The sequence below is a fragment of the Arvicola amphibius genome, chromosome X (genome assembly GCF_903992535.2).
Source record: "Arvicola amphibius chromosome X, mArvAmp1.2, whole genome shotgun sequence".
In the NCBI taxonomy this organism is placed as follows: domain Eukaryota; kingdom Metazoa; phylum Chordata; class Mammalia; order Rodentia; family Cricetidae; genus Arvicola; species Arvicola amphibius.
Window position 1 is genome coordinate 86,146,729 of NC_052065.1, and position 12,150 is coordinate 86,158,878.

The 12,150-nt window shown below is 42.1% G+C and overlaps 1 protein-coding gene across 2 annotated transcripts in view; it reads right to left on the bottom strand.

Annotated features, from left to right (window-relative positions):
* Positions 1-535: 535 nt before the first annotated feature.
* Sytl4 (synaptotagmin like 4) overlaps positions 536-12,150 on the bottom strand; it is a 62,067-nt gene continuing 50,452 nt past the window's right edge. The window contains exons 14-18 of one of the 2 annotated variants that reach the window (XM_038316296.1): positions 8,027-8,135; positions 5,541-5,640; positions 4,606-4,814; positions 2,038-2,113; positions 536-803 (exon numbers count right to left, since the gene is read on the bottom strand). In XM_038316296.1, the coding sequence (XP_038172224.1) occupies positions 692-803; positions 2,038-2,113; positions 4,606-4,814; positions 5,541-5,640; positions 8,027-8,135 (606 nt within the window). In that variant the 3' untranslated portion in view covers positions 536-691. Of the gene's footprint in view, positions 2,114-4,605; positions 4,815-5,540; positions 5,641-8,026; positions 8,136-12,150 lie in introns of both variants that reach the window. The other variant, XM_038316297.1, reaches the window with a different exon arrangement.

Consider the following 12,150-nt stretch of genomic DNA (forward strand, 5'->3'; position numbering starts at 1 on the left):
TGTATACAAGATGTACTTGGCTTTCACAAATATGCTTTTGCACAGAGGCCAAGAATCACTTGAGCTTTAGCTAGAAGATCGGAGCCTTATTTCAAAGGTGAGTTGTATAACATCTCCGATTTAGCTCTTGAATCTAAATAATGGAGTCGATGAGAAAAAAAAATCCTGATCTCCAAAAGAAACCGAATAGTCTAGAAAGAATTGGAAGTAACATGGAAGGTGTTCCCTTGTGCCTGTGCGAACATCTCTCTTCTTCCAGAGAGGGACACTCTACAAAGCCAAAGGCCAACTTCTCTTGGTACCTGAGAGGGATAAAAGTAGTGCTACTTTTAGATTCCAAACATGTAGGACAAGGAACATGGGCTCAACAAGGGTATCAGACAGCAGTGTGGGAAAAGGTTGGTTTTCTTCCAGTATAGCAAGGTGTATTTATTACTCTGGTTCTGACCTTCAAGCTATGAGTGAACGTCTGACAACAATAAGTCAGGACAACAGAGACAAAAACATCTGCAGAACTCAATGTGTAGACGCTCAAGTGAGAAAGCTTTATTGAAACAGGCATGCAAGTCGAGGTGGGATACTAAAGAACACGTGTGAGCCGGGCTCTTGAGTTACTCTTCCGTTACAGTATCAAACCGCATTAAACAGGTCTCTGAGAAACATTCTATGAACTTCCCACATACAATCTTAATCACCACGCTGAATTCAGAGCCCCAACAGGAAAGTCAATCTGCAGCTGGCTCCACCGACAGGATTTCCTCTCTGGCAGGGACACCTTCCACACACACCTCTGTGGAGACAGACTGCCGTGAAGGAAAAGTCGAGTATCGAAGAGCGAGGAGCAGGAAGTGAAGGCTCACTAGATCTCTCTAATAAGTCTCAACACGCTACTCCGCCGTTACGTGCAGGTCAAGTTTAGGAATCAACCAAAATGGGAACTGAAAATATATTAGGTCAAAAGTCAGAAGAGCCGGGCAATTCCATCCACATTTTCATGGGGTGGCAATAATCCCCAGCCTAGGGGAGTACTGTATCGCTTTAGACAGTCTTTGGCTCTTGTGGCTGAAATGGAGGCATACAGACTATGTTCTATGCAACAGCACACCCCAGCCACCAACTTAGAAAAAGCTATAGTACACGAGAGTGAAGATGTCTCATCCTCCATTAGGGAAATAAGGAAAACCCTCTTTAACAACTGCTATGACAGTTGAAAAAAAGAGAATTCAACATGGGCCGTGAGAAACTTTCTTCAGAGTCACGTAGACCTTCTGGGATCAGCTAGTAGGTCTCACGGGGCAGGTTAATGTCCCAGTGAAAAGGCCATTATCTAATTAGAGTGATTTTTCTAAAGTGGCTCCATTATAAGGGCTCCCCGAAGGTCTAGGAAGGAGCTGGAGAGTTTTCGTTGCATTTCAAAGAAAGCCACTACACTCACACAAGGTGGAAATTGCTTTAAAAAAAAAGTTAAAAGGCAATTTCTAAAAATGTATCAAGGTAGATGATGAGATAAAATACAAACCAGAGAGGAAGGACTGGTAGTAAACCCCTGTCCCATAGTGCACTGTCTTTAACTACCAGACATTGCACACCTAGACCCACAAACTACAGCTACTGCTCCAAACAGCCATACTTCCAGGAGAAGTGGGAGTGAGGATAGCAGGACAGAAAGTAGAGGGTTGCTGTAAAAGATTTTTAAAGTTAGTTAAAGCACAGAAAGACAGAGGCAACTATGTGCTCTGAAAATATACTATACATAAATAAAAACCACTTGAAAAGCCGCTTCTTCTTGGGCTTCTTTAAAGGGAGGAACACATCTGTGTCACACTAGCTAGCAAAATAAGATCTGCAGAAATACATGTTTATACACATATAAGCATACACATTAAATTAGCAAGCTCTCACTGTGGTTGCTTAGCCTTTGACTTGGATTGACCAGGGCTGCACCTGCAGACAAAGATAGGGACTCATACACCTAGCTTCTGTTTGACCATTGAAGAACGTAGCTGCAGAGTTCCTTCTGCCCAAGACCCTGGGTACCGTTGCATCTTCTGCCACAGGCTCACTTCCTCACCAGTCGAATCCATCCAGTCCACCACTTCGCCATTACTGACTCCTGAGGAGAAACAACAGAACAGGCTGAACAGAGTCCCACCACTAGTCCATCAGAGAGGACGGGTTACATAGTGGGGGAGGCCAACTCAGAAACAACAATGTACAGTGGAGATAGAATGCTGGCAATAGTACTTGTGCCCCAGAGACAATCAGGAGACTGCAGGTTGATGAAATGGGACTTGAAATTTCATAATCTCAACGGGGGCTTTATTTTTAGTGGCTTTTTCAGAGCTCTGGTGTCTGACACCTCATACCAGAACTGCTACCCTTCTGTCATTAGCGACTTGACTTCGTTTTTAAAAGAATAGTTTCTTGAATACACAGTAAAAACGCAGTGGGCTGGTTAATAACTAGAGCACACATGGATCCTTCAATTTTCAAAATGTTGAACACCTTCTCTCTCGTTCTCTCTCTCTCTCTCTCTCTCTCTCTCTCTCTCTCTCTTTCTCTCTCTCTCACTCACTCTCTCTCAGACAGGAGTTCACACTGAAACCCTGGCTGGCCTTGAACTTGTGGCAATCTTCCTGCCTCTGTCTGCCAGATGCTAAGCTCAGAGGCATACATAACCACGCCCAAGCTCTGAATACCTTTTATTATAGCTGTAAATTCTCCAAAGTTAGGATTATGTGATCTTACTTCTATTTTTTGTACAGTAATTCATTCACTCAATGAACATTTCCTGAGTGCCTACTCTATGCCAATTTGGAGATATATTGATTAACACACAAAAAATGTCCCTGCCCTTAGGGACATTCCATGTGAATAGGAAAGACAATCATTTTAAAGTCCCAAAGCAGGAAGTAACGCGGCATATTTGGAGAGCAGAGTAGAAGTTATGGTGATTTGAACACAACGAATAAGAAAGAAAATGATACAGGAAGGATAAGAAAGGAAGAGTCTAGATTATACGGGGTCTGTAGACTTGGTAAGAATTTCTAAGTCGGAAGAAAGTCACCAAAATGTTTTTTACACAGGTAACCAACATGAAGTAGCTTATATGTGCAAAATACCATTGTAGGTGCTTTCTATTAGTAATTCATATACAGTTAGTAATCAAAGTCATAAGAATCCCACAGAAATGTCCAACCAGAGCTGCATGGCTCAAGGATAGCCATGAATGTGGTCTCTAACACAAAATCAACTAATTGAAACAATGAAGGGTTTTTTGTTTTGTTTTGTTTTTACTTTCTGTGATTTCTTGATAACTGGATTGTGCAGTTCTTGGCTGTGAACACTATACTTAAAAATGTCACAATGTCAAAAGGTTGGAGAGGCCTGATAAAGACTATAAAAAGATTTCAAAAAAGAGTATCCAAGCCCAAGCCCAGAGAGAAGCCTCATTTAAAGTTTGAATGCAGAAGTGCAGAATGAAGAACCTGTGAAGGAAAGTGAGCAATGGTGTGCCATGGAGTCAAAGAGAGTCAAGAAGGCAGTAAGTGGTAAGGATTTCAAGAAAAAGGAAGTAATCTGTCTCTTACATAGTGCTTGGGAATTCTAGAGTGAGAATAACCTCACTTTGGCATGAATAAGACTCAGAAGAGTAGAAATATGGAAGTCATATCATAATGAACTGAGAACTGAAGGAAAGGCCATGAAACAGAGATCAATCTTTTTAGGGGGGGGGGGGGGAATGTGATCAATGGAAGATTTGCTTTCATTTAATAAAATTAGGCCTGAACATGTTGATGCATGTCTATTAGCTGAGCACTTGAGAGCTGGAGGTAAAGAGTATTAGAAGTTTGAGGCCAGGGCTGGAGAGATGGCTCAGTGGTTAAGAGCATTGCCTGCTCTTCCAAAGGTCCTGAGTTCAATTCCCAGCAACCACATGGTGGCTCACAACCATCTGTAATGGGCTCTGGTGCCCTCTTCTGGCCTACAGGCATACACACAGACAGAATATTGTATACATAATAAATTAAAAAATAAATATTTTAAAACAAAAGAAGTTTGAGGCCACACTGGACTTCATGAGACCCCGTCTCAGAACAAAGATAAAAACAAAGAGATTGGTATCATCAGAGTATGTCTATATTCCCTTTCAATAGTCAAATCAAATGAAATGGATCATACAGAAGAACCACATTACAGACAAAGAACCGCTGCGAAGCAAGGGCTAAGTTTAGAATCCTTGGAGAGCACAGATTTGCTGGCAAAAACCCCTTCTCATTATCCCAAGATAGAAGATAGGAATCACAAGTCAGGTATTTAGGCAGTTTTTAGATCTTCTTTTGTGGGAGGATGATGAAGTCCCTGGCTTTCAGGGTCACCTTTCTGTACATAAAACACTGTATGAGTTCAGCCTTGCTTTAAGCCTAGCAGGTAGCAGACACTCAGTAAGCATTTGTTGGATGTTTACATAAAGGAAAAGAAATCCCATCAGAAACGATCTTTGTGTATCACGGAGGGCAAGAGGTAGGAAGAGTAAGGTATGAAGAGTTAGATAGACAAGAGGCCTTTAAGACAAGTGATGATCAGGTGGGGAGAGAGTCTCACCAGTGCCAACACCCAGCCTGACCCCTCCCAGGAAGTCATTGCTGGCCAGGGGCTCCCGGTCCCAGACAGTCAGTTCCAGGCACATGTGTTGGAGGTCTTCCAGCCTCACACCATTGTAGACAAAGGTATGGTTGTAGTGGGGATTCAGGGTCTTCTTCATCACAGGAGTTTTACGCTTACTGGCCTTGTTCCTCATGGGAAGGAGGTATCTGGCAGAGGGTGGGGAGTTAGCAACACCTACTCAAGCCGGCAGTATATCTAAATTCCCCTTGCCCCTACCACAAGCCTAGCCCAGGATGGTAAGCCGACAACCAGGTCCATGTGCACACAAGCCCTCCTTTGAATACGCTGAGGCAGACTCCCCACTACTTCCACTAGATTATCTACTGCCTTTAGCCTGGAGAGAAAATGACTATGTCCGTCATCCTTCGCTCTATGCACCACCAAGGAGGCGTTTAAATATGTCGTCCCACTTTCCTCACGCAAGGTAAATGAAGCCATTGCTAACAGGTATAAGCTTAGTCAAACATGATTTCTTGGGGACCTTAAGTCAGTAAATGGCCCCCAATATAGATGAAGCTTACACTATTTAAAAACTGTGGACAACAGAGCCCAGGACTGCAAATCTAGACAAGTCAGGGAGCATGGACTGTCCACCTAGGATTCCGGATGAGGACTAGCCGGAGAGAGTCAGAACCTAGTTGTCTATCACCCTCCAGTTTGAAAGCTAGCACCACAGTTGAGACCAAACTGATCTCAGGGCAGTGCAAAGGTGGGTGGGGGTGAAGGTCTCACCATTCCCTAATTTCAGAAGCAAAGCTGCTGAGGATGGTAGGATGAGGGCAGGATCTGCAGAGGGAAATTCAAATGGGTTCCCCGCTAACTTGCTTGCCCTATAACTCACTGGTTAGCATGATGCTGGCCCAGGGACTCACCCCTTGACAAAGCTGTCTGAAGTCCCTCCTGATTTGGCAGCCGTCAGGTTCTTGGCTTCTTTGATCCACACCTGGAGTTCTCCCCCTTCCCCACCTTTACCTGTAAGGGATGTCAGCCATTGCAAGAGAACCGCCACACCACCACGTATGTCCCGTGCTTTAATTACATAGCACTTCCTCTCCTTACTTTGGGATACAGCAGACTCCTTAACTGAATTAACACTCCTCAACACGTCCTCTGTTCCTAGTGCAGTGCCTAGCATTAGCAGTAGGGACACAATAAATAACCCCAACTGCAACAAATGTACCTTGAAAACTCGCTATGACCCAAACACCACTGTAAGCAATTTCATTCGTCTAATGAATCCTATGAGTTACACACCACAGTTGTCTCCATTTTACACATGAGTCAACAAGAAGCAAAGGTGTCTGGCATTTGCTAAGCAATTAAAGCAGAAGGAACTCCTCTGCTGAGTCTTGACTTCAACCCTTACAGCAAAGAACTCACCAGACACCATCAATGTCTGCCCCCACCTACCATTTTGAATATCCCTTTCCCCAGACTGATGCCTTGCCCTCAGTCTGAATATAAGCTGATCTTACTGTTTCTTATTTTTCAAATATCCACTTTCAGAGAAATCCTTCCTTCCTCCGATCAGATCCTTTGGAAGCTGTTCTCTGTACCTTTCTTTCCTATCACCACGACCAATTACCCTTGCCAAGAATGACCATGCTCATCACCTCTGCTTCTCTGCCAAATTCACGCAGCCTAGTTTCTTGTGAAATCAGATTTCATTACTGTCTGCCAGTCTAATTTGGACAAGCAGTGTCTTCTCAGGCCTCATCTGGCCTGGTGCCTGGAGTGTTGAGAAAGGCTGAGAGCTTTTGCCCACCTCCTCTTCAAACTCTCTCCTGGCCCTTTGATGTCCTGATAACCCTCTCCCTCAGTGACATTTTCCATGTCTTCATCCTTTAAAATGTTCCTGTTGCCAAAGGCTTGGTCTTTGCTTCTTTTCTAGTCATTCTGCACACCTTCCTTGGGATCTATAAATTGCTCAAATCTTCTACATTACACTTTGCTGAGGGTATATTTAAAAAAAAAAAAAGAACGTTGCTTTGCCATTGCCAGCAGTTCAAGTTCAACTCTTCACTCACGGTCTTTTTCTTTTCAGATGGCTCAAGACGCATCTCCAATCCCAGCTGTACACACTCACATCATAACTGCAGCTCCACTATAACTGGGAACAAACTCCAGACTGCTGACCTAAAACTCTACATTTACCAGGCATGTATAGAAAGGACTTTTATGAGACAGAGTCTCATGTAGTAGTCCGGGCTGATCTCAAATTCACTGTGCAGCTGGTCTAATGATGACCTTCAGTTCCTGACCTCCTGCCTCCACCTCCCAAGCATCAGTTTATGCCATGCTCCCTGCGTACAACAGAGGCCCTAATGCATGCTCTGCAAGCACTCTCTGAACTGAGCTGCATCCTTTGCCGATATTGTTTATATATTACTTCAGTTTTCTTTTTGTTTTAGATTGCAATATTTCTTTTTGGAAATGGGCTCTCACTCTCTAGAAAGTCTGGCCTGTCACTCCATGTATAACCTATCCAGCCTGAAATTTTATGATAATCCTCCTGCCTTAGCCTCCTGAGTGCTAGGGCTATAGGCAGGAACCACCTCACCCAGCTACCAAGCTCTTTAAAAACCTGTGCTAGTCCTGTTCTTTCTTCCAGAACAGCTCCTCTCTTTCCCTTTCCCTCTGTTTGTACCTGGTAAAATCTCAAGGTCCAGTTTCGGTATTACTTCCTCAACAAAGCTCTCTCTCCATCACCCTCACTGGCGGGTGGTTTGGGCATGTGATTACCTTTCTGAATAATAATAATAAAAAACAAAACAAAACTTGTCCTCAGAGAACAAGTACCATATCTCTCTCATCTATGTATCCACAATCACCAGCACCATGCTGGTTGTGTTGGTGACTCAGCCTTGCTCTTCTCATATCCAAGCACCTTTCTCGGCCACAGAGCTCCTCTTCTGCCTTCTTAGTAGCTTGACCCAGATGGAACGAGACCAAATCACATTAACAGCCTAATGGTCACCTAAAAAGAATGTCAGCGCAAGCCGGGCGGTGGTGGCGCACGCCTTTAATCCCAGCACTCGGGAGGCAGAGGCAGGCGGATCTCTGTGAGTTCGAGACCAGCCTGGTCTACAAGAGCTAGTTCCAGGACAGGCTCCAAAGCCACAGAGAAACCCTGTCTTGAAAAACCAAAAAAAAAAAAAAGAAAAAAAAGAATGTCAGCGCAATGTATGGCATTTCCTTCCAGTTGAGAGAGGTAAAGGCTTCCTTAGGAAGGGACTCCTACCTAGAAGATCCAGGAAACATCCCAGCTTGCCCTAGCCAACAGAGCCAATAGCAATCTCTCACACACCCTGTATAGAAGCTAAGAGCAGCTGAATCCAGGGACCCAAAGAAAACTCACTCTTTTTCCGGTCACCTCCAACAGGGAGTTTGGAGGCTGGGATGTATTTCAATGAAACCACCAACTCGCCTTTGTGTGCTGGCAAGCCAGGTGAGGACTCAGCACTGATCTGAAACATAGGGAAACCCAACAAGTGAAATCAGGCCTCTGAGGAAACACGGGGCCCTCTCCCTGAGAGGTTTATAAAGTTGTTCCCACGGGTAAGTGTAGTGGTACACCTCTGCAACCTCAGCCCTGGGGAGGCTGAAGTAAAACGGTCACAAGCTTGATGTCAGCCTAGAATACATAGGTAGCCAGACCCTAGCTCAAAAATAAGAAAATGAATAAATAAAATGACCCCAAGAACAGGTTCATGGCATAAGACGGTCCCTCTTTAATGGCTACAATCCCATAGCAGTTACAGTTTTCTTTGGTAGCCTCTCCAGGAGGAGATCCAGAAGAACCAAGGCTCACTATTGTGCACTCTGGGGACATGATCACTAGATCCCAAACGCTCCCGAAGGTATGGCAACAAGGTGGCCACACAAACTCACAAAGGAATGACTGACATATGATTAAGAATCTCAGTACCAGTGCTGTTAGTAAGGGCCAAGTGGAAGCAGTCTCCATGTCAGCGAACACGAGCAGGGTTAAGAGTGATTTGAACGCCTTCATGTGGCATGAGGCTATCAGAAAGAACACAGGCTATCTCTGATAGCCCAAGTACAAGTAAAGAAAGGTCACTGCAGAAAAGGAAGCAGTCAACTTTCCTCTCCTGAGCCATAGCTTGAACGTGGTGTTCCTCTTCTAAGCCACCCAATTAAAATCGAACCCAGACGATTCCAGCCATGCTACCTATCCTGGCTATGTGTCAATTGCTCCTAGAAGTGTTGCTGGGTTTTTTTTAATTTCAAATTCTAGTTGAATATAACACATATTTAGTTATATGCCTAGAAAAAAAAATCCACCTTATAACTTCTGGGTAAAATAAACCTAAATCTATGCTTTCATTTATATACTAAAATAAGACTATACTGAATTTATGCTTTCTGAAAAGGGAAAATAAAAATATATACTTACTGTTAGGTAAACAAAACAAGAAGTAGAAAAATCTCACTTATATTAATTAATAACATAAAATATAAACATAAAATGTATAAAATATAAGATAAATATAAAATATAAACATAAAAAGTATTAAAACTATACATGTGTAATGATTTTATTAATGTCTCTAATATAGCTCTTACTGTTTGCCAGAAAGTGTTTTAGTAGTATAACTATATCATTTGTTTACTACTTTGAGTAATATCTATAAAATATAATAAGGTATTATCCTTATTTTAATGGCTATTGAATAAAGAAACAGAGAGGTTAAGTCCTTTTCCCACAGACACACATCTAGTAATTACCAGACCTAGGATTCAGATTCAGACACACTGGTTCCAGAGTCCATGACTTTTAGCACCAGACTGGATGAAACAATCCAAAGAATGAAGAACAATCTACAGCAAGGAGAACAGACTGGGAAAAGCCAGAAGACCTTTCCCTACTTCCTCTATCATCACCAACAGTGTCCTGTTTGTGAAAAAGAGACACATCTGATTTTCAAAAATAAAAAGTACTCTAAAATTTGGTGGTGGGGTTGTACAGAATTTAGGGTTAGGTAAAAGTCTGATACACAGATTTTAATATTTCACAGTTTGCCTATTTCCTTCAGTATGGGTATGAAGCCCAGGGCCTACTACCTGCTATGCATACACTCTACAACTGAGATCTTCAGCCCCTGACTTACATATTTTTAGTTAATAGCCATCACTACAATCCGTGTGCCAGAAGGACAGGAGTTAATCTTATTTTTGGTCGTCCTAGAAAGTCGACACTTAGCACAGTCCCTAGTTTACATAGGTATCCCATGTTGACTGAGTGAGTCTAACAATGAATGAACAAATGTCAAGGACATAGAGCAGGTAGCTCTGGAAGGCAGGACTGCTCCACTCTCTTGGCTCACGTGGTGTTGCATTCTTTATGCTCCAGTTTTCCCAGACGGGCTCGCACCGTCTGGAGATGCCCTTTCATCTGCCCCTGCTCTTGAGACTGGGCTAAGCTAGGTTCTCACCACTGAGCATGCTGCTACTGGTAGGTATAATCTCCTATGTTTCACTAGACTTACTGCAGATCCAGAATATACAAGCTTAGTCTGTGGGGAAGACAGATAAGAAGCGGGAGGAAATTGTTAGTGCATCGATTGTTGGGGAGTCAAAGAACCAGAAACATTAAATGTAGATTATTTTAAGTTGAAAGAAATGTATAACTTTTAATTATTTAGTTAAAAATTTGGTTTTACAAACCTTAGTTTGTGTATAGTAATACAACTTACATACTAAAATCACACTATAGTAGAATAATTTGATAGTGTTTTAAATAAAACATGTAAGGGGAAATTTTCAAGTTATTCCAAACTTTTAATGAGGGAGACAAGATGGTATTTTGTGTCATAAGCTGTCTGCACACTTTATTAGCAATTAGGTATCTGACTTTAGGGAACCTTCGACCCCGAGTTTAGTAGTGTGTAGGTGCTGGCACGTGCGCTTCCACAGCACACCTTCATTGCCACAGAGCAAACACCTCCATTCTCATGTGTGACATTTTTGTCATGGCTATCCATGGTGCCTTAGAGTGACATTTTTCAATGTAATTATACAAACTCCAGCCCACTGGGAGACTGATTTGCATGGCAAATGCTTAAGGCATTCTAAGGTTCTAACATGTTTCACTTTGATAGTAATTCCTTTCCTGCTTTTATGACTATTTAAAGGGGTAAAATGTAATGTCACTAAGTTTTCTGGACAGCAACAGCCCTCTAATTACTAGATACACACTCCTCTGACTCGGCTATTTCACCACTAGGGCTTTCTCTGACAATTACAATCCCCAAAGAAGGCAAAGAGTGGGGATGGGGGCATGGCTCAGTGGTATAGCCCTTGTTTAGCATATGGGAAGCTCTTGGCTTGACCACTAGTACTGAAAACAAGATATAGGACAGCATAGTTTCTAAAAATAAACAATGTAAGCACTCACTGGTAGGGGCTTGGCAAATAAGTTTATAATACAGAACGGTAGGAGAATATTATCTAGCAAGTAAAATGAGACCTGTGAGGAATGCCTATAATAAATTGTTAAAATCAAGAATATATATATATATATATATATATATATATATATATATATATGAACAATAGGGCATATGAAATTCACTTGGGTCAAAAAAGAATACAGTATGTATGCATATGTATAAATGGATAGATAGATTAGATAGATAGACAGACAGACAGACAGACAGACAGATAGATGCTATCTATGCTGCTTAATACAAAAATTCTAGAAGGATACTTAAATACTTGTTTAGTGGCTATTTCTTAGTAATGAAATTGACTTTGTTTTTATATATGTTTTGTTGTTTAAATTTGGAACTATGCATATATAGATCATTTTACATTTAATCTCCTTAATAGGGTAAAAATTCAAAGGTTTAAAATAAAACTAAAAGACAACAATAAAATGGAACAGATAAAAGTAAATCTCTTGCACATGAGGCTCACATCAGACAGCCCCATTCTGTTCCTACACCATCTTTCCACAGATATTCCATGTACTGTTCATTGTTTGAAGCATTCAAAATACTATTATAACTTTCAAAGAGGTTTGTCTTCAGTTCATTGTGATAACTAGGAAGTCGCCGCCAAAGTTCTCTGATGTAGTCATTTTGTCACAACCAGAATGGCAGTAAGCTATGGAATGGCCATTATGTGCTACATACTAAAGATCGCCCTGCACTCAGCCCTGCAGCAGGGAGTAGCACTGTTGTACCATTTTGTAGAAAATTAAACTGAGGCTTGCAAAAGGTAGGCAGATTCTCGAAGTCCCCAGTAAGTTACAGAAGCGAGATTCTAATCCTGATCTGCACTAAACTGCCAACCACTATGATGCCATCTCCCTACACTAACATCTGAGGGGCTCCTCTAAAGGAAAATTCCCCTGGCCTGCACACATAACCAAGAGGACAGTCATTGCAGATCCATGAACTCTCTTGCCTCTCACTTCTAAAGCAGGATGTTTAGCTTGGAAAGGGGTGCAGATTAGGA